This window comes from Papilio polytes, unplaced genomic scaffold (genome assembly GCF_000836215.1).
Source record: "Papilio polytes unplaced genomic scaffold, Ppol_1.0 DF822067.1, whole genome shotgun sequence".
NCBI lineage: Eukaryota > Metazoa > Arthropoda > Insecta > Lepidoptera > Papilionidae > Papilio > Papilio polytes.
The window spans coordinates 882,841-904,935 of NW_013527137.1; the positions used below are offsets into that span (position 1 = coordinate 882,841).

General features: G+C 35.9%; 1 protein-coding gene across 7 annotated transcripts in view; it reads right to left on the reverse strand.

The window, feature by feature from the left end:
- Nucleotides 1–22,095, reverse strand: part of LOC106107217 (ankyrin repeat and fibronectin type-III domain-containing protein 1) — a 51,052-nt gene that overhangs the window by 2,916 nt on the left and 26,041 nt on the right. For 4 of the 7 annotated variants that reach the window (XM_013287980.1, XM_013287975.1, XM_013287978.1 and 1 more), the window contains 12 exons: nt 16,926–17,087; nt 15,179–15,257; nt 14,617–14,720; nt 8,555–8,675; nt 8,122–8,226; nt 6,603–6,769; nt 5,872–6,069; nt 3,635–3,824; nt 3,055–3,187; nt 2,095–2,230; nt 874–1,076; nt 138–283 (listed from right to left, as the gene is read on the reverse strand). In XM_013287980.1, the coding sequence (XP_013143434.1) occupies nt 138–283; nt 874–1,076; nt 2,095–2,230; nt 3,055–3,187; nt 3,635–3,824; nt 5,872–6,069; nt 6,603–6,769; nt 8,122–8,226; nt 8,555–8,675; nt 14,617–14,720; nt 15,179–15,257; nt 16,926–17,087 (1,744 nt within the window). Of the gene's footprint in view, nt 1–137; nt 284–873; nt 1,077–2,094; nt 2,231–3,054; nt 3,188–3,634; nt 3,825–5,871; nt 6,070–6,602; nt 6,770–8,121; nt 8,227–8,554; nt 8,676–14,616; nt 14,721–15,178; nt 15,258–16,925; nt 17,088–19,475; nt 19,536–22,095 lie in introns of those variants that run through there. The other 3 variants (XM_013287982.1, XM_013287979.1, XM_013287981.1) reach the window with 2 other exon arrangements.

Genomic DNA, 22,095 nt, shown 5'->3' on the forward strand with positions numbered 1-22,095 from the left:
GTTCGTTCAAATTTAATAACGAGCTGTTCTCTGCTTGTTACTATAAAAACTTTAATTTTTTTTGTTTATATTTGTTAAAGGTTTCAATTTAAAGTTTCGCATTTCTTATATTAGTATATATATATATGTGTAGTTACGCGGAGACGTGGGGGTTGTCCCGGAGGCGGGTGTGCGGGGGCACGTTGGGGGTGCGCGCGGGCGCCACGATGCGCACCACCTCCACCGACGACTGCAGCTTCAGGTAGCCCAGGTACAGCCCGCGCGGCAGCTGCACGCGAGACACCTGGAAACACGTATAACCGACGATTTACAAGAGAAAAACTATAGATTTTCTAAAAGAAAACACCTTAGTTTGGATTTCTAAATACTTTTATCTACTTTTCAATTTTAATTATAAAAATCAGTTCAATCAATTAGGTGGGTGTACCAATGTGAATTTATTTATAACAGTTACCAAAAAATGTATTATTTAGTACCTTGATAAAAAAAGTACCTTATCCAGAACGAAAATATAACAAAACTTGTTTTTGCTTACGACTTCGTCCGCGTGAAATAAAAAATAAAATAGAAAACATCTGTTACGCACAGAAAAATCACCGTTCTAATGGTGAACGAATTTTTAAAATTGGTACAGCAGTTTTTACGTAAGTCAAAATCATACAAAAATACTAATATTTCTTCTCTATAACATTGGTATAAATTAAGATACACCCGTCATATTGATTCTCACATTTTTTGGTAACAGTAGAAATCTTCAAATGATACCCTGACTTTTGATGGAAAAACCAAAACATCCTTGACTACCGGAGAGTGTCGTGACGTCCAACGTAACGACGACCTGTGTATTTGTTAGAAGAGTGTCTGCGGCGGTACCTGGTGGTATGCGATCTGGTCGTGCACGGAGGCCATGAGCAGGTCGGCCATGGTGTTGTCCTCGCTGAGCACGCGGCGGCGCAGCTTGGCGAGCGGCGCCCAGCGCGAGTTGAGCGCGGCCAGCTTGCCGCCGCGCGCGCCGCACACGCACGACACCACCACCGTGCCGTGCGCGTCGCGCAGCGGCCGGTGGTACAACTGCCCTGGGGGCGTCACAACACTTCATACACGCCCACTACATTTATTTATCTACGAGCTGTCGCCCGCAATCTTCGTTAGCGCGGATTTAAAAAAAGTCATCTTTCACAGTGACAGTGGTAGAGTCCGCTTTAACATCTTCGCACGAATGGGCCGACTCGCCCGGTGTAATACAACGACCACACAGGAAACAAGCGTGAAGTGGAAGCAATTCCGCGTTTCGTCTGATGAGTGTGGCGCCGGAGGCCTAATTTTAGCCCCTTTCCCTATCCACCCTTTCTATAAGAGGAATGGATGAGAAGGAAAAGAGGATTTGACGGTGGAGGAGACGCATAGGAAGGGGTAAATCTCCTGTTTATGTGCGTCTCCTCCGTCAATCAAGGGTAGGCAGCGCATCTGCAATTGCGGGTGTTTATGGGCAGCGGTCGCTTTTCATTTCGGTGGATTCAGGTGGCCGCTTGCTCGTTTGTCACCTTATATCATAAAAAAAACATACATGAATGAATGAATGAATATGTATTTATTGCAACAAAATAGAAATTACATAAAAGGACTTATTCTAAAGAAAACACAATCGTGGCAAAAGCCAGCTCAGCGTATGCAGGATGGACTAAGCCATTCCTGCGCTGATTTTCAGCTGACTCCTTCGCACTCAAGTAATATGTAGCTTCATTATAAGATCGCTAAATCTCATCGAGATCCGTTCAGCACTTTAGTTTACAAACTCTAACAAACATCAATTCATCTAAACTTTCGCATTTATAATATTACAAAGACTATCCCATATTTATTTACTTCGTGTCATGTTATTGTTTTGTAATTTCTAATTGTATTTGAGTGTTGATAAGCATTAAATGTTTTTTATTTTTACTTTTGAGAAGTCAAGAATGTTTATGCAACTAATCCCTCCCATGTTTCCGCCCGTATGACCTCAGGTTCAGTAAAGCTATAGGTGATTAGGTTAAGTAGACTCCGAGCCCTTTCCTTTCCAACCCCTCTAAGTTAACTAACTTAAGTAATTACCTAGGTCCTGTATGCCGAGTGCGGACTGCATCTGCGCAGCGGCCGTCAGCAGCTTGAGGCGGAAGTGCACGGAGGAGGAGGTGTGCTTCTCCATGTCTGACCTCAGCGACTTCACTTCATCCCAGGAACACGACACCTGATACGTGTATTACTAATGTATGGATATACATATAACACAGACATCCATACTGATTGATTCTGGATAGAGTAAGGATACGTGATGGAAGTAAATACAGATTTAAAAAAAATATAACCCGTGAGATTAGGTCAGAGAAAAATTATTTTAAACTTAGCATAAGATTCTACTATTAATGATCTGTAATATTTTCCTTTGAAATAATCACGACAGGTTAATTATGACGCACGCAAATACAAGTGGCGTTTAATTGAATAGAACAGTTAAATTACGTTTTTATTATTACTAGAATATTAATATAGTCTATCTTGCGATCAAAGAGCATTTTCATATTACTTGGCATCATCATCATCATCATCTCCCCTGCCTTATCCTACTCCCGTAGGGTCGGCGCACCTGGTTTTCGTCCTCCAAAGCATTCTATCATCCGTCATCTCAGTCATCACTCCCTTCTTGATCATGTCACCTTTCACGCAATCCATCCATCTCTTTCTAGGTCTACCTCTACCGATGTACCCCTCCACATTCATAACTAACATCCTTCTTGTTACATGCGATTCATCCCTTCTCATAACATGCCCATACCACTCTAACCTTTTACTTGGTATATCTTTTCCAATAAATTTGTGTTGATTTTTATTATGCCACGTCTCACTGCAGGGAAAGCTGTCTCTACATATTTCTTTATTCAGTCATTACTTTTGTATACTAATATTATAAAGAGAAAAGATGTGTAGATTTGTATGTATATAATTAATTCGAAAATTCTTTCATCATTAGAAAGCTACGTTATCGCTGAGTAACACAGATATAATATAGTGTACCTTCATAAGCCAGTGGAAGTCAGTATAGATGCAGGCAGGATAGGTCTCGTCCACCTCAATGACGGGCAGGAACTCCTCGCTGGTCACCAGCACCTTGTCCTCATGGTACACTATACACGACAGGTATACACCTCTGAAACGAAGACACTGGCTTAGCATCCTAATACTGTCTTCGCTTTTTGCCTACAAACAACCTGATAACTCATTAAAATTAATTATCAATTGTAACAAGTTTGGTATACGAGCAAATCGAAAAATAAATTCGCCACAATAGCGAAGAGACCGAAGACCAGACAATTGCATTGTTACTTTAATTGTCGGAGGGCATGCACAAATATTAACCTTTCCCATGGGTATTTCCACTCTAAAATCTACTTTCTCATCACACCTTTATAAGAAAAGGGTTGGCAGGAAACTAAAATTACTTCTCCGGCACGCGAGAGTGTACGCTGAATGACTTCCAGGTCATGACATTACGAAGGACTAGCCTATACTTCTACCAAGTTCTTTCCGGCATCTACAACTATTATGGAGTAATTGTTTTAGCGTTCACTAGAAACAGATCAGGTGCTGGTCTGACCTTCTCAGATTCTTCTGGAACTTGCTGGCAGCGGTGAAGAGCTGCCGTATGGTGGCGGTCTTCTTGCGGGGCAGGCGCGGCGGCTGCGGGCGGGGGCGCGCGCCGGCCGCCGCGCTCGCCAGCGCCTCCAGCGCCTCCGCCGCGCCGCCGCCCGCGCCGCGCGACCTGCGCCCCGACACGTCGCGCCAACCTGCCAACCGGTGCAACTTGAGATATGGATTCTTTTAACCAGCTCCGTACGGGGTAAAAAAAGAACTTAGTAATCTATGTGTTCTTCTAGACTATGTTCTACATCTATACCAAATTAGCGAGTTCTGTTAAGCCCTTCTGGAGATATATAATAATATCTATCCATCCAAATTTCGCATTTATAATATTAGTAAGAAATTAATTGCTATTTACTGTAACTCTATTAATAACTAACTGGTTGTTGAAGTTAACTTCTGGTCACATTTAGTTACTCTATAAAGACTTCGTTTGCTAACCTTCGCTTGGGTTCTCTTAGTGTAAATTTAATAAGAAATTAATAAAGGACTCTAAGTATCACAACTACAATCTAAATATAGTAATTGTGAATCGTCCTTGTGATTCGGGCCTGTTTGATGTTATTAATCATATCTATAAATCTAAAGTAACGATAGAACAAACAGAAGTGTTCATTTCTTATCTACGAGTATAAGTATCCAACTAATTTCATTTGAAATTAAGTAATTCACATAGACAAGTGGTAAATAAAATTTATCGAATTAATTAGAATTTTACTAAAACTTATTCCGCAAATTATTCTTAAGTATATACCATAATTTTTCCATTTATATTATTATAATAAAGCATAAACACACAATTCTTTGTTGCCTAAGATGTCAGCAATTACAGCATATTTTTGAATAATTATTTTTTATTAATAAAAAGTCCTATACTTACGTCACGCTTTAGGCTTTTTATTTTAACGCCATTAAACTTATGGGGTAAATATTTTGGATATAAACCCTAATGTGGGAAAGAGACCATAAGTTGCTGCCAAAATCAAGAAAGAAAGATTTCCAAGGTCATGACATTTTGACATTTGCTATTGATAATTTGACAAATGCAAAACAATAAAATATTTTTTTATAATTTCAAGCGGATGAAGCCGCACGGGCACAGCTTGTTTCAATATAAAAATTATTATCACAAAAAAGCATTAAAACGCAATACTAAAAACTCACCAGCCATCACAAGATCAAGTCACAGAATACAAACGATTACTAAATAATAAATGCATCCATAAATAAAAAGAAAATAAATTATTACCAAACAATGTACGAAGACAAAGACATTTCCCCATTCCTTTTAAACTATGTAATAAACAGTACAAATACACTAAACATTTAACAATAATAAACAATTTACTACGTAACTTGAACACGTCTTATTCCTATCAAGTCATTGTCGATTCAATCATAATTCAATACAAATACGTTAATTACAGCAAACCAATGAAATACCTAACACGAGATAACAAAGTATAGGAAATACGATTTATAGAAAAGTTACGTATCTATAATGTATGTATGTATTATACAATTTTATTTTTAAAGAAAATACACGAGTTAGATAACTATAGGAACTCCTGAGAAATCGGTCTATGAATTTCTACATTTCTACTATCTTATCTTACTAATATAAAATGCAAAAATTGGATGGATGGATGGATGTTAGTTTATAGCCTAAACGGATGAACAAATCTCAATAAAAGACATAAATGTAGAGCATAGTCTAGAAAAACATAGGCCACCAATAAAGTTTTTTTCCCGCGCAAATGGAGTCGTGTTCAAAAGCTAGTACAATATAAATGTTTCCTAAGTCCATAGTTTTCGTGACATTACAACAAACTTATCGAAATTATTATATTATACAATGTTTTAATTCCTGACCATAATAATAATGAAATATTTTTCTTTATAAAAATTATATTCACAAATAAAAAGGCATATAAAATTGATTACTTGTACAGTAAGGGACAACCGCGGTGTTGCACTTATAGAACTCCGCCCCTTTTTACAAATAACCAATTAAGTAGCAGTAAATAGCGCAAAGAGGATAATAATTTAAATTAGCCGTAAACAGTTAATAGGTATTTTTTACAGATAATTTTAGCGTCCAATCAATTACTGTTCTGCATTATATTAAAGCGTACAAAGGTACAAAAGTAACTTTTAACACCGCCAATTTCCTTAATAGTACATAAAACTTACTGCTGGGTACTACGCTTCGTGGCACGGAGACTGTGAAGGGCCCCCAGCCCTTGATGTTCCCAGCGGCGGCTCTAAAGAAGTACCGCCGGCCCCTGGTGAGCCCCGCAGCTAGCACTTTGGTGCCATTCGTGGTGCCAGAAGCCGCCACCTCGCGGAAGCCGCATAGGTTCGAAAAATCCGCACGCGATGACCATTCCACTGTAATTTGATATTTAAATACATTAGTATTTTCCCACTTACTGATATAATAAATGCGAAAGTTTAGATGGATAGATGTTTGTTAGAGTTTGTAGCCTAAACTGCTGAACGGATCTCGATGAAATTTAGCATAGATATAGAATAGTCTGGAAGAACACATAGGCTGCTTAATTTTGTCTTTTTTTAAATTCCACGCGGACGGAGTCGCGGGCGAAAGCTAGTCAGATATACTACAAGGAATAAAATCTATATTCAATACTCCAGAATAGAAACAAAATTGGTTTTTTTAAACTTATAACAGAAATTGTCAATAGAATTCTAAAATATCTTTTAGCTACGATGCGATACAATACCAATCTAGAGGGACTTTTCTTAACATTTTTAGGTACATATATCAAGGATAGATATTTATTGCAAGTTATTCTTAGAGCCTCTTTTATTAGTACAACAACTTTTACTATACATGAAAAAAAAATGCATACGTTCATCTTACCTAGTGCAAGTTAAAAAGGTCATATGACGTCATATCTTACCTTTATACTTAGTAATGATGGAGTTATCCCTTAGCGGCGACTGTGAGAATGTGACGGTGTGCTTGTGTTCCCGGAGGCGCACGGCGACCGCGTGCGCGCCGCACACCTCCAGCTCGGGCGCGGGCCCGCTCGGCGCGCGCGCTTGTTGCCATCCTAACATCAATCGTCTGCGGAAACATACCATTTATTACATAATGATTGAAATTATAATAAGAAAAACATTTAAAAGCGTTTATTGATCCCTGGAAGAGAAAGTAGCGCCAGTTGTCGCTATTGAGTAGCAAAAGGTTAGCGTGGTATGGACATGTTATGCCACGAGAGAATGTGGACACACACCAGAAAGTGTTAAGATTGATGTGGCTACAAGCGTAGAGGAATATAGAAGAAAGTATGGATAAATTGCGTGGAAGAGGATATGCTTAAGAAGGGAGTGGATGGTGTGATGGCTGATAGAAATGTATGGAAGAGCAGCACATACTGTCTGTAGGGACAAGAGCAAGTTGATGATGGTCCCCGAAGGACATGACTTAACGACTCTGAGTGAGGTATACCAATTCTGTATTCGTTAATTACAAAGACCAGTTTGGAAAACAATCACGGCCGATATAGTCTTCCAGGTAGTATGAACATCCAAAAACTATTTTTACTTTATTGTATTGCTTCATTTTAGTGTTCTTTTTGTCTGGCGACTAAAGGTGCTTATTATTATCAAGCAATAAAAACCACATGTAAGCGTAATGCGAAATTTTGTATCACACTTATTGTAAGTGATGACATTTTATCTTTAGTTGTAAACTATTTGCAAATAAAAGTATTATTTGCTTAACGCGATCAAGAGGTTAAAAAAGAAGACACGCGTCGATAATTTACGTTACTATGTAGTTAATTTATACTTTCAACAGTATTATGGAAAGTGAAGTAAAATGCTGAATATAGACTAGTTTGTTCCATAGTAAGACCAAAATCAATATTCAATCTCGAATTGTTTTTACAACAAATTTAAACTGTCGTGCCGACCCTACGGGAGTTTCTACTCCCTTATTCTTAAGGAGGATGATGATGAAATTTAAACTACAATAACACGATCTATTTAGGGTAAATAAAACTTTTAGGGCCCATCTCAAGAACCAAAAATTGCTTATGGCAAAGTACAGTTCAACTTGGACGCCCATGGACATTCGAAACACCAGAGGAACTACAGAAGCGTTGCCGGCCTTTGAGGAAATGATAGGCTCGCTTCTTGTAGGACCCTTAGTCGTATTGGTTTGGAAATACCGCCGAGGACAGACCGTTCCACAACGCGGCTGTGCGGGGCAGAAAGTTCCGCAAAAACCGCACGGTTGTGGAATGCCAGCCATCAACATGGTGAGGATGGTACCTGGCGGTCTGTCGTGTCCGATGACGAAACTCGGTGGCAGCAATCGAAAAGTTATTGGTTGTTGTTCAGCGTTCAAACGACTGTATCGTTAAAGGTGCAACACCACCAGATTCCCTGATTGTACAAATTTAAGGTTCCTACTTAAGGGTCCGCAGCCTCCGCTCCCAGTGCAGCGCCTGCTTGTCCTTCTCGGAGCCGGTACCGCCGGCGCAGCCCGTCGTGCCAGCCTGCCCAGCCGCAGAAGATCTACAAATAATGTAACTTATTTAACGTAAAATTATCGCAAGTAGAATTATTTAATGGTGAAATGGCACCTTAGTGAAGATTGTCTATACCTCTACACTAACCGCATTTTATTGTCCATTTCGATTTTGGATGTTGTAGAAAGAGTATAAAAAGAAATAAATCATATACCTAACTATAAAAAAGAGAGACTTATTTGAAGACGCCCGAACCCGCTTATTCCTTCAAGGAGTTCGCTTTTCTTGACAGTTTACATACCAATAAATAAAATTGTCTAGGTATTTTTCAATTTCTTTATATGAATATTAACTAACAATAAGTAACAGATTACCTAGTACAGCTGTCCTCCTTGCAGTCTCGCTCCGGGTTACAACCTCCGAAATCATGCAGCCGAGACTTGGCCTCGCTCGACAGCCGCCGTAGATGTGCGCCCAGGGAGTCCGGCGTTTTGACTGTCGACATAATATGCTATCAATAAATGCCGTTAATAAATTACATGCACATTGTGTTAAAACAAAAGAATACCTAACATGAACGTACATATTTAGAGCGTGCGCACACTTGAAACTAAACTATCGCATAACTGTTCTGTCTTGCTTTGATTCCTATGAGCTTATATGGAATCGCGCACACTACTCGATTTTTAGTTGTGCAACTAAACAGTTGAATGGGCCACGAAACCATCGACAATCGCACTACCCCCGCTCTTATCATATATTGTAAAAAAAAAAACTAACCAAAGTGCACATTTTTCTAAGGTACAGATATAATCGATACAAAAATACATGTTTAAAAAACAGAGGCAGACTAACGATTGTTTTGTCGAGGAATGTCTCTATCATTTAATAATCACAAAAATCTAATTAAACAATTACAATAGCTTAGAGTATCGTCCGTCACCCTGTCGAGGGTAAACAAAAACAAATCAGTGTCAAGTGTAACGAATGCGCTTCCTCTGATAAGGTAACGGATAAGGAAACTTGTATCCGCTATCAGAGAGCATTTATCACTAACCGATTGACACGCGTCCCTGATAAGATACAAGATTCCATAGACTATTATCGATTTAAATACAAAGAAATCACTTTAACATCTGAAACTCTTGTTTGCACCAGGTTAGTAATTTAGTTGATAAAAAAATTTGTGTAACAACTAAACGTGTCTAAATAATGGAAATTTAGTCAAGTGGATTAGAAAATTTAGAGGATAGGGTTGTAAGTACTAAATTAGTCGTTAGTCGACTAAAATTCTAGCCTAGTACCAACTACGAATAAAGTGTGTTGTCTGAATTTTTTTATTATTAAACATATTAGTAGATTTTTGTTAATTTACTAATATTTCCTTTAACCACTCCAACTAAGCTCTAGGCTTGTGCTGGGATATGGTTCACCACAATCGGCGAATAGCGGGATTCGAACCCTCGACCGCACGCAAGCTCGGTAGTCCATACCCCAAACCATTAGGCTATTGGCCCTTGAATTTATAAGGAAGTAAGTATTTTAATATGTGAGTTTTTATTTGTCATACTGGAATAAATTAAAGATAAAATCGGTTTGTTAAAGTATCGATTTTGTTTACAATTTTTAAGATAAACAATATATCAAAGATCAACGATATAATTCTGCGAGAAAATTTGAAATAGATGTTATATAAAAGAAGCCAGATAGCGTCCGGCAATATTCGATATTGTTCAATTTCGCAAAAAGCTTTCATATCCGTAAAGAAATGTAAAACTACGAGATGAAAACATTTTTCTATTTTTCTATCGGTTTTTATTTTTTTTTAAATGGAAAACAATTACAATTAGCTAGCGAAAAAATTACAAAGATATTGCATTCTATAGACTTATAAAAGAAAGATATTTATCATATTTTAATCTATATTAATATTGTAAAGAGGAAATATTTGTATTTTTGTATGTATTGAAATATCATAACTACTGTCGAGTTTAAAAATTCTGTCACCGTTAGACAGGTAATTTATCTGTGAGTAACCTAGACCATTTTTTATTATTTTTTTAATTTCACGCGGACGAAGTCGCAAGCTATAGCTAGTTAGTTATAAAGTGTGTTAATCAAATAATAGGTAAAATGTAATGCAGATTTTAAATATTGCCTTTCGCATATCGAATAAGCATATATCATTATTTATCACGCTGTATATATTTTAAAAGCATCACATAAATTAAATTGACCGATGCCGATTCGATTTGAGATTAAAAGAACGTTGAAAGCGTGTATCTGATGTAGGTTTAAATAGAAACCTTAAGGTGGCTTTTAAATTGCTATATCAATCACCCAATACTTTTTTCGAAACAGATTACTTAAGGAAAAAAAGGGGTTATTCTAAAAGTTTTCGATATTAACTATGAAACACTTTATAACACGTAATGCTTTCGTTAGGCCTTTAATACTAGAAATAAATATTTGCACGGATTACCTTGTGATAATTTTGTGGAAAAGTCGCCTATTTAAACTAATGTATGTTAGTAATAAACTCAAGAACCACTGGAATGATTTCGAAAATTCTTTTGCCGTTAGAAAGTTAAATTATCACTAAGTAATCTTAGTAATATTATAAATACGAAAGTGTAGATGGATGTTTGTTAGAGTTTGTAGCCTAAACGGCTGAACGGATCTCTGTCATAGACGTAGAGGATAGTAGACGGAGTCCTGGTTGAAATCTAATATACGTAGCTATGTTCGTTAATAATTTATATCCCACACGACTGAAGTCGCGGGCAAAAGCTATCATAGAATAATCATTAGTAGATAAAAAATCTTATTACCAATTCTAAGAACAATTCATATTTGTAATGATGCAGGAGAAATAAGTAACGCTGAGCCTCCGACAGACTTAAGTACTGATATAACCAAGTTAAAGTAATCTAATCTTTATGCTTTAGTTATCAAATAAGTCTTCACGTGATTATTCAAATGAAAATCAGAAACAATATACATGTCACCGACCGATTGTGAATTCAGACAGTTTGCATTCTCACTAAAATGACTCACTAGACATCTCGACAGTTTATTTGATTAAATTATAAATTAATTAATTTAAATTACGGTTTAATAATAATTTAAAATAACGAAATACATTTAACCCAAATCATACAAATATTAAACTAGTAACACATTATTTTGCCGAAATTCACAATTTTTAGATGGAGTAAGAAAAATGTTTAGTCATCAAGCAACGTCCGTATTCTGTTTACATTTCTCCGAAGTAACAGATAAAACGCCTCCGTCTACAAGCGTATCTCTTTTATTTGGATAAAAGATCCAGCATCAAATTAGGTACTTGGGATTTACAGAGATACAGAAAAACATTAAGAAAAGTGCTGTTTTTAGCGCTGCTGTAACCAAGTTCGTTAACTTTGAAATTAACTTAGTATAGTATATAGTATTTGTACATGGAAAGAACTTGATGTAAATCTTTAAAAATAAAAAAATTAGATGGATGGATGGATGTTTGTTAGAGTTTGTAGCCTAAACGGATTTCCACGAAATTTGGCATAGGTGTAGAGGATAGTCTGGAACTGGAAGAACACATAGGCTACTTGCATTATTTTTTTTAATTCCGCGCGGACGGAGTCGCGGGCGGAAACTAGTAAAATAATGAAATGAACTAGATAGTAGCTGGCATGCCAGTGTTACTGGCACAATTCGTTTTCATATGTCAGTAAAATCTCAATAATATTGTACGAGACCAACCCTCTCCAAATTGCATCAAACATTGCGCCAATAAATGGCATCAAATTTGACAGATATTGAATAAATAAATAAATAAATAAATAGAATTTTTATTGCCGCAAAAAAACTACATAAACATTTAATGCACAAAACCTTAGAGCTGATATAAAAAAGAGAGGGAAATGTGGGGTAATATTGGTATACGTGTTACCTTACTTTAGTAGAATTGAAACTAGTTTTTCTGTAGGAAACTTGTGTTATATGCGTGCGATTAATCGCTTAGTGAAAAATAGGTTTAAGATATGTCGTAAACGGCTCTTATTAGTTTACTTCATAACAGTTCACTCAAACATCGCATGTCTCGTTGTTATGAAGTTTTTTACGATTTCGTAGAGAAAACAATGTTTGTTACAATGCTTGGTTATCTAATTGAATTGTTGTTTTTTTTATCTGAGTGTCAAAAATTGTAATAGGATTTGCGTGCAGATGAATCATTGTTAAAATATATCGCACGTACAATAAATTTATTCGAATGTTACATAAATTCGGGTGTATTCATGATTGGTTTATTTAATAAACCGATATGAAATAAAGTAATTTATGAAATTTAAACTTTGCGAGTAAATGCGAAATTTTTCCAAAAGGCAGTTTCGTTTACATTCGGTTTTTAAATAAAAGAATATTCTTTTTACTGTAGTGAAAATGCAGCGATCTATTGAAATACCTGGGTTGAATTTTATTTCATACAAACGAAACTCGAAAGAGTCGATGCCAATTTTTCACTTTTTACTAACAATTTTCGACTAACAACACTACCAAGTTGAAGTAGGGAATAGTGAAAAGAAGTGGTTGTATTTGGAGTATTTTAGTTAAGTATACGAACGGCAATAGGCTTAATCCAAGACCGAATATCCATGTTACGTAGTATTTTGCACTATGGAACTGCGTTTTAAAAATGTATAAAACCTACTAAAGTTCATAGTACTATTTATATCATAAGGTGACAATTGCAAGCAAGCGGCCACCTGACTTTGCCGAAATAGCGAAGCTGCCGCTGTCCATAGAAATGTCGAATAGCAGATGCGTTGCATACTTCTGACCTTTCTAGTTCGACTTTGCCCCTACATTTTAGAAGTCCGACCGAATTTTTCCGTGAGTTTTGCGGACAATATAAGGGCGAGGTTACATTCGTGACACGCGAGGCTTTTAAATATTTTTAGTAAGACACAATGCGACGCGACGGGGGGCATAATGGACCTCGCATATTAACACACTTCGATAAGGCCGCTGTTTTTTATGATAGGCTATACCAAGTCTGTGATAGTTACGAAAACATTTTCCTTTTAAGTAACACGATTTTATTTTTAACCAAAATTAATCAAAGTAGCGCGCTTTTAAAATATCAAATTTTATATTTTATAACATAAAGTGGCAAACGAGCAAGCGGCCACCTGAATCCGCCAAAATGGCGAAGCGACCGCTGCCCATAGACATCCGCAATTGCAGATGCGTTGCCTACCCTTATTCAACAGAGGAGAAGACGCACATACAGAGGATGTTTGCCCGTCCTATGCATCTCCTACTCCGTCAAATCCACTTCCCCTCCCATCCTCTCCTTAAAAGAAGAGGGTGGTAAAGAGAAAGGGACTTAAATTAGGCCTCCGGCACCACACTCATCAGACGAAACACGGAATTGCTTCCATTTCACGCCTGTCTTCTGTGTGGTCGTGGTATTACACCGGGCGTGCCAGCCCATTCGTGCTAAGATGTTAAAGCGGGCACTACCACTGTAAATGTGGAAAAATAAACCTCAAAAGAGTAAAAAGTATAGCTTTTAGATAGTTTTAATATAAGTCTGATACTTGTCTCTTTATACGTATAAAGTAAGATACGTTATATCGTTGTTTATGGTAAGGTATTCCCCTACATCCATCAACGATAAGCAGCCATTTCTGTCAATATAATGATGGATCAATTTAAAAATGAAAACTTATAACGTCTCAAGAGGTTTTCGTCTGGGAGAAGACAATATGCAAGAATATGATTCGATTGGTTGTAGTCAATGCGTCTTTCACTTTAGAATCTACTAGCTGTTGCTCGCGACTTCATGTGGTAATAAAAAATATAACCTATGCTACTCACAGAATAATTAACCTTTCTAATAGTAAAAGAATTTTAGAAATCGTCCCAGGACTTTTTTTATGAATTAAATACATACAAAAATACAAATTCCTCTTTATAATATTAGTATAGATATAGATATGGTCATTAAAAGAAAAGATTTAAAATGAAAATAGAATTAAGACAGATGTACAAATTATAGTAGATTGTAACAGGTATAATAAGATTCAAAAATGATGGCTTGTCTGAGAGCGCATATCTGTGTACGTAAGCATATTGAGGACGGAGGTAAACACGTACAGATAGACTTATCACATATAGATGAGAACGTTCGTAACGTCATTGACAAATATCTACGTTACGTATATTCTCGCAACTGTCGCGTAAATATTCGTGATAGACCCTCGGAATTGTGTTCCGGCCCTAAATACGTCTCGCCGATATCTACTTAATATTGTGTTCTGGACAATCTCAAACGAAATTGCCAGCTGGTATTAAGTTTGGATCGCACTATACTATTCGATATCTAGTAGTGCTGGTTATCAGTATTCGATACTTGTTAGTATTGCATACTTACACTGGGATCCCTCTTTGGCACCAAACTCCATAAGCATTCTTGCGAGCTGTCTGTTGTTCGCCAACACCGCCACGTCCAACGGTGATAGACCATCTGGGTTGAGGCTGGAAACAAAACCACATATTTATTGGTAAAAACATTTGATACATCTATCGCATTACTAGCTTTAAACTGCAATTCTGAGTGGATCCGTTCAGCAGTTAAGGCTTTCAACTCTAACAAACATCAATCCTTTATAACTTTTGCATTTATTACATACAAGCTTTCGACCGCGACTCCGTCCGCGTGGAATTAAAAAAAAAAAACAAAAACGAGTATCCTATGTGTTCTTCCAGACTATCCTCTACATCTGTGCAATATTTCAACGATATCCGTTAAGTAGTTTAGGCTACAAAATCTATCAAACATCCAGCCATCCATCCATCTAAACTTTTGCATTTATAATATTAGTAAGATATTAGTTAGATAATAAAGGTTTGATAAATAAAAACGGACTGTAATCCGAGGATAAAATGTATGATATTGTTATTTCAATGTGCTATATTTATATAATGCGGTTTACCTGTTGACATCCACGTCCGTGGACTCGAGGATATTGCGAGCCTTGTCCAAGTATCCATGTTCCACTGCAGCAAATAGTGCTGCAACAACAAACAATACGAATATCAAAATTGTTATATCTATACTAATATAATAAAGCGTAAACACACAGTTCTCTGTTACCTAAGATGTCAGTAATAACATATTTTTGAATATTCTTTTTTTAATAAAAAGCCCTACACTTGCGTCGTTAGGCTATATATTTTAACGCCGTTAAATTTAGAGGTAAATATTTTGGATAAAAACCCTAATGTGGGAAAGAGACCATAAGTTGCTGCCAACATCAAGGAAGCAAGGTGGCCATGGTTTGTCATCAACATACCATTTTGACATTTTCAATTGATAATTTGACACATGTAAACAATATAATAAAATTTTCATAATTTCATGCGGATGAAGTTGCACTAGCTGTTCCCAGTTACTCCACTATAAGTGTTTGCGGACACCTGAAACTAAACTATCAAACTGTTTAGTCTCGTTTTAATTCCTATGACCTTATATGGAGATACGCACATTACTCGATTTATAATTGTGCAAACAATTGAATTGGCTGCGAAACAATCGACAATCGCACAACAGTTGTGCGATAGTTAAGTCAAAGGTATCGTATTTAATAATCAATGATCGTTATAAATAGATAGGTAATTGGAAGTTACAGATTTTGCCTCTTGACGTTAGTAATAGTTAATTCGTCATCTATTATTGGTTCGAATCCTCATCACCTTCACCAAACGCAACAAGAAGCGGCAAAATTAGCTAACAATGGTAGAGTCCAAAACAGTATTAGATGCACCAATGCCTCGTTGCAATACCTCGCTCAAAGAAAAGACGGGCGTAAAGTAAGTCCGTGTTTTGTCTACTAATAGCCAATTCTCCTCTATCCTTCCCACCATTTTAGATAAGGATATAGGGAGTGTATATTTAGCATTTATTTTAACAGTAAAAGCCCACTGTTAATACCAATTATACTCATCATTCAAGAGTGATTGATACGAAAATGTTAACGATTACGTCACACCGTATTCGTAAAGCGAGAGAAATGATTGATGAATCTTGTCTTAGTAGGTTATCAAGGGATTTAGTAACAGTGACAAATGTGAAGAAAGGTTCGTATTTTGTTTATCAGTGTCAATGCTCAGCAAAGATTTTATAACCGTGAATTTCCACTGACGAAACACTTGTGTTTACACATTTTTTTTTAATAAAAAGAGGACTAATAATAGTTTATTAAAGAAAAATTAAATGATAACCGATCTACCGAGTTACGTCATTGCTCGCAATCGACGTCAGGAACAATACAACGTCGGCAGCTATTTTATTATTGGCCACACACAAAATAAATTATTTAACTCTTTGGTCATTAACACATTGTCTTAGAGTAAGAAAGGGATGGCTATATGTTACTATGCAAGTGTTTCAAATATGGAAACCCGTAAGTTGATTCATCGAAGTCAGGAAAATGAGGTTAAAATCATCATGAATTTCGTGATTTTCCCAATTTTACCTCTTTATTCCTGACTCACTTCGGAATTAATTATCGAAGTTAGTTAGTTAATTAATTTGTTTAAACTAAATTAAATAAGTTTACATAAATGACGTCATAATACTACGTGACACCCCTAAAAGTTAATCGTTAGTACAAAAATAAATAATTCAAATTAAACAAATCAACAAATAATACTTAAAAAAAATAAAAATAAAAAAAATACCCTGCAAATGTATGTTAACTTGTGCAAGTTTGTTTTGGTGCGCGCGCGCATCCCTTTGCTGTCGCCGCGCCGCCTTATCGAGCGTGGCGGGGAGAGGGGCGCAGGCGCTCAGCGACGGCAGCTCCCCCGCGCACCCCTCCAGCAGCCCGCCGTACTGTAGCTCTAGGGGACAAGTCACCTCGTACAAAACACAAGAAAAGACAAACAAAAAATAAATTAATGAAACAAACAAAAAGAAAACATAAAAAAACTAAGGTCTCCATTTAATCCACGAAATATCAGATTTTTTTAACTTTAATAATAATGGGAAAAATCGTAGCATTTTAATTGCAAAATATTTTAGTTTCGTCTAGCGTTCGTGGGCTAAAATTATTTTTGGTATTGCTATTGAATTCTTTAAAAAAACAAATCTAGTACAGTTTCTAATCTTGAGGTTTCTATCTATTTATTTAAGTTATTTAGTAAAACTATATCAAACCTATGAACGGACTCTTTAGTGGTTAAGAACGGAAGTGAATCGGAGTAACCCGTTGTCTGTCTGTCCCTATGTTTGCTTATATCTTTAAAACGTAACATAGTTAAGACATATTAATAATTTTAGAAGTTTCTAATGTGATGTCGTTTGACATTTTTGTATCAGCATTGGACCTATACGAAGCCGGGGTAGATCGCTAGTATTTTGCAAATTTTATTATACATTCTTCAAAGCTCAAAAAACCCTGTGACATTTTCCTTTAACTATTAACGTGGCCGTTTAATTTAATGAAACCGGGAGCAGGGGCGGTAAGAAGAGCTTACGTACGGATCTCAACGTAATGACGAAATTACCTTTCTCTGTCAAATTAAATTAGTCTAACGTGAAGATAGAAAAAGATATAATAGACACACTATAAAATTCGTATTACAATTGATTTAAATGTTTAAAGAAATACAGGTGTCTTGTATTTATTTTTTAAACGTATAACTAAAATCATTACATGCTAATTATTAATTAAGATGACGTCTTAATTTTTTTTTTTGTAATTCGACCTCTTTAATAGCCGGTTTTCTAGCTCATTTTAACCATTTATAAGTATTATTGGTTAGATAAATTCATGAAATGCGTTCCCTAACTACGTAACTTGAGTTTTACTCCGTCGTAACTCATTTAACCTAACACTAACGAATCACTAGATAATGATAATATAAAAAGAAACTTCAGAAACCCAGCATAACACTAGTAAAAAAAAACATTCTATTTGACTGTTAACTCTAGATGTCACACAGGACCTTCGACGCACCAGTTTTGAATTGTCAAAAATGACGACAAGGTTCGATCCTAACCTCGAATATCAATAGCCTTATTTGGCAGCAGGCGTTAGGCTTGCATTACACAAGGTGAACTGTCCACACGGAATACATACAAGACTAATGCATGTGTCGGAAACATAAATTGTGATAATGATTGCTTCATCTATAAACAGTCGACACTCGTAGAATTTAATCAATATTAATTTAACTATACTGTTATAATAAAGCGTAAACACTACTTTGTTGCCTAAGATCTTAGCAATTACAACATATTTTTGAATAATTTTTTCTTTAATAAAAAGCCCTGCACTTACGTCACGCTTTAGGCTATATATCACGCCATTAAACTTGGGGGTAAATATTTTGGATAAAAACCCTAATGTGGGAAAGAGACCATAAGTTGCTGCCAACATCAAGAAAGAAAGATTGCTAAGGTTTGTCATGTCGTGTCATTTTGACATTTGATATTGATTATTTGACAAATGTAAACAATAAAATAATTTTATCCTGATGAAATTGCACGGGAACAGCTACTACTAATATAAAAAGTTGCAGACTTTAAATACAGCAGTATCTGGAGTTGACTTTCAGCCGAGGAAAATTCTTTTTTATTTTTAATAACAGAAATATTACACACATAGAACTTAAAATATTAAAGCCAGTGATATTAAAGGAAATTTGTATAAAGTGACAATTAGCTACGAGCTGTGAGAAACTGAACACGTCTGGGATAAATTTGTCGCCAATTCTCTCTATAAACATCATTTATTAATCCATGAATAAAACATATCTATTGTTAGCTATCAATTCCCAGTAAACTGTAGGTGAAAGGTTTCCATTGTTAGGTACAGCACGATATTGTTTCCAGGACTCGTGACTGCGTGCGTTTACATCGCGTGGATCGTTACTTAACGCACGTACTTACGGCAAAAACACTGAAAGCAATAGTGATGTGCTCGCCTGACACACGCGGCGGAAGTCGAGAGGCGAACGAGGCCGCGCGGAACACGGCTCAACCTAAATTGGTCATCTAGTCCGACTACTATCGGAAGTTACCACCATAACTCACTGCTTAGTTGGAACTTGGAATGATCACGGCTGAGAAATAGAAACTTTGACGGTTTTCTGACGTTTGTAATTTTAATCTGTATTAAGAAACACACGGACACAACTGGCAGTTAATAATTAAAAACAGTTTGAATATCGTACTGGCCGCTTATAATGAACACAAAAAAGTAAAAACCTGAATTTGGAACTGACCGCAAGTAAAGAAATCCACCATGTCACTCCATTGCAGTATCATTGTTGCAACTGAGGAGGTCGCACGGTTTCGGAGCTCTCCGCGCCGGCATTGTATATGCCTATCTCAATCTGTGACGTCATCGTTTAACATCTCGCGGTTTGGGAAAGTGGAGGTCTAACTGGAGTACAAGTTCATTGTTTTTTTAATTCCAAGACAGCATTTAGTCTATGACATGTAAGTCGAATACTGTACTGAGTAATTAACAGTACATGAACCACGATTATTTATTGACATTGTTTTTCCAACTCGTAATCTTTATTGAATTGGTATTCGAGACACTTTTATTAAACGATAAATAAATCATTTCGTCAACCGAATTATCCCTTAGAGACGCAGACTCAGCGGATCCGGATAAATTGATAAACAAAAACTTAGGTACAAAAACGTCGGGCCAAGATAAAAGCGAAGGACTAAACCGGGACACGTAATGAGGGAAAAGCGAGTACCAAATCACTGCCAAATTACTGACAAGGGATGCTAAGAAGGTCATTGTCTAGTTTCTATATCGTAAATTAAACACCCTGTAAATAATTCAATACGAAATATATAAGCCCATCCCACACTGGCGATTGTTTAACGCAGTTATATAAGATCGTGTGACCTTTGTCAGCAAAAAGTGTAGACACTAAAATTTTATAATTATAGAAAACAATTATGCGAAAATTATACAAAGATTCGTATCTGAATGGTGTCAAGTTGCGTTAATCAAAATTAAAATTATCTTAACATAACTGGAATACAATTAAAATAACTCATGGTAAATAGAATTAAGATATTTTCAATTACAAAGTCTCGTTCATTTCGCATATGCCGTAGGAATCTAACAATAGGTTAATTGCTTTGCAAGATAATTTTTTTTTCTGTAAATTCACAAAAGCTAATTGAAAAAAGCGATCAAAAAATTTTTGCAGTCAGTATTTTTAAACAATTGTCTTACCTATATTAAAAAATCTATTTTATTATACAAAAGTACACAATGTAGATCATAAAAGGTAAAAATGTAGCCAACACAGTAATTAACATGCGTGGGTTGTAATTATTATGAAAATATTCATCCTCTCATATACATTCTTATATCTACAAAGTAAAGATAAATTCGATTAGGATGACAATGTACAGTCAGCTGCAAAAATATGTGTATATTTACAAAATCTTATCTTCGGTCTTCGGTTTCTTGTTATGGTGCCGTCTCTTAACGAAAGTTGGCAATCATTACAGCAACTTGAAGTTTGGACACATCTCTAAATATGAACGCGTACTTTCATTGTACCATTGGCGAAGATTTTTAAACCACGATGTTTGTCTTTGATTTGAAATATTAAGGGTGAGTTGCATCAAATAGCCGGTTATCGTAAAAGTTATAGTTATAGTTAATAGGGTTACAAGTGCAAAAACATATTCTCATAGAGGTTTTATGTGTTTTTCGTTTTTACAATGGAAACATTTAAACCTGAATGTCACTAAAGTGTCAAGTTGGTGTCAAGAATGACATTTACGTAAATTATAATGTTTGGAAATTCATGTTTCGCCGATTATGTTTATGTATTATACGCATGGTATTTTATAGTGACATAAACTCTTTGCCTACGAAGATGGAGAAAATGGCAAACTCTTGTGAAAATAAACTAGTTTGGGCCATTATTGAAACTGTATTTACTTTACTACTCAAATAAGTAGCAAAAATGAAGCAATAAAATTATACAAATATAAATGCATCTTATTTATTTTCCATATTATAAATTGTCCTCTCAATGCATATTATAAATTGACCTTTTATGGAGGACATTTTTTTAAATAAGAGAAAAGGGACAAGCGCTGTTGCTATGGCCTTAGACACTCGAAATTTGTCCAAACTGAATGTTTGGCCAAATTTCGAGTTCCATCTTGGAAATCCATTATTTCCGAGCACGCAAGACTTTATTCTTCTGGATTACGTATAGGATAATAGTAGATATCTTCTTTTTCCATTACTTTTTCCATTATTTGTGCTTTTGAAGATAAGAGCTTGTGACAGTTGACACTAACGAACTGACACTAACCGTAACGCTAACTATAACCGCCCAAAATCGGGCGGTTATGATTAGTGTCAAATATGACGTCATTTTGACCAGCGCAAAATTGGTGTAGCGAATATCATGAACATCCGTAGACGTAACCATCGGGAATGTGCTGGTTAAGGTTTATAGTTAGTTAATGTAACTCATCCTTAGTAAATTTTAAGGTTATTCCAAATATTACCATTACAAATAATTTTAACTTTAACGGTAACCGGCGATATGGTGCAACCCACCCTAAAGCACGTATTCGTCAATAGTGCGAATATATCGGAAGTATGTCAACGGATTCGTGCATTCATAATTTAAACCGATGGTTTTACAAGTTTTTAATGTTATGTAAATCTATAAATATTGAAGCTAACTGTACTTATTGTTCAAATTTTATGCACCATGTACTGTATATTATGTACATTTTTGAAGGAACTCAAGGAATGTTAGTATTTATTTATTTCAATACTTTAGAATGATATCATTCGTTAAACAAATTAATCTTATTTATTATCATTCCATGTTTTGTCAA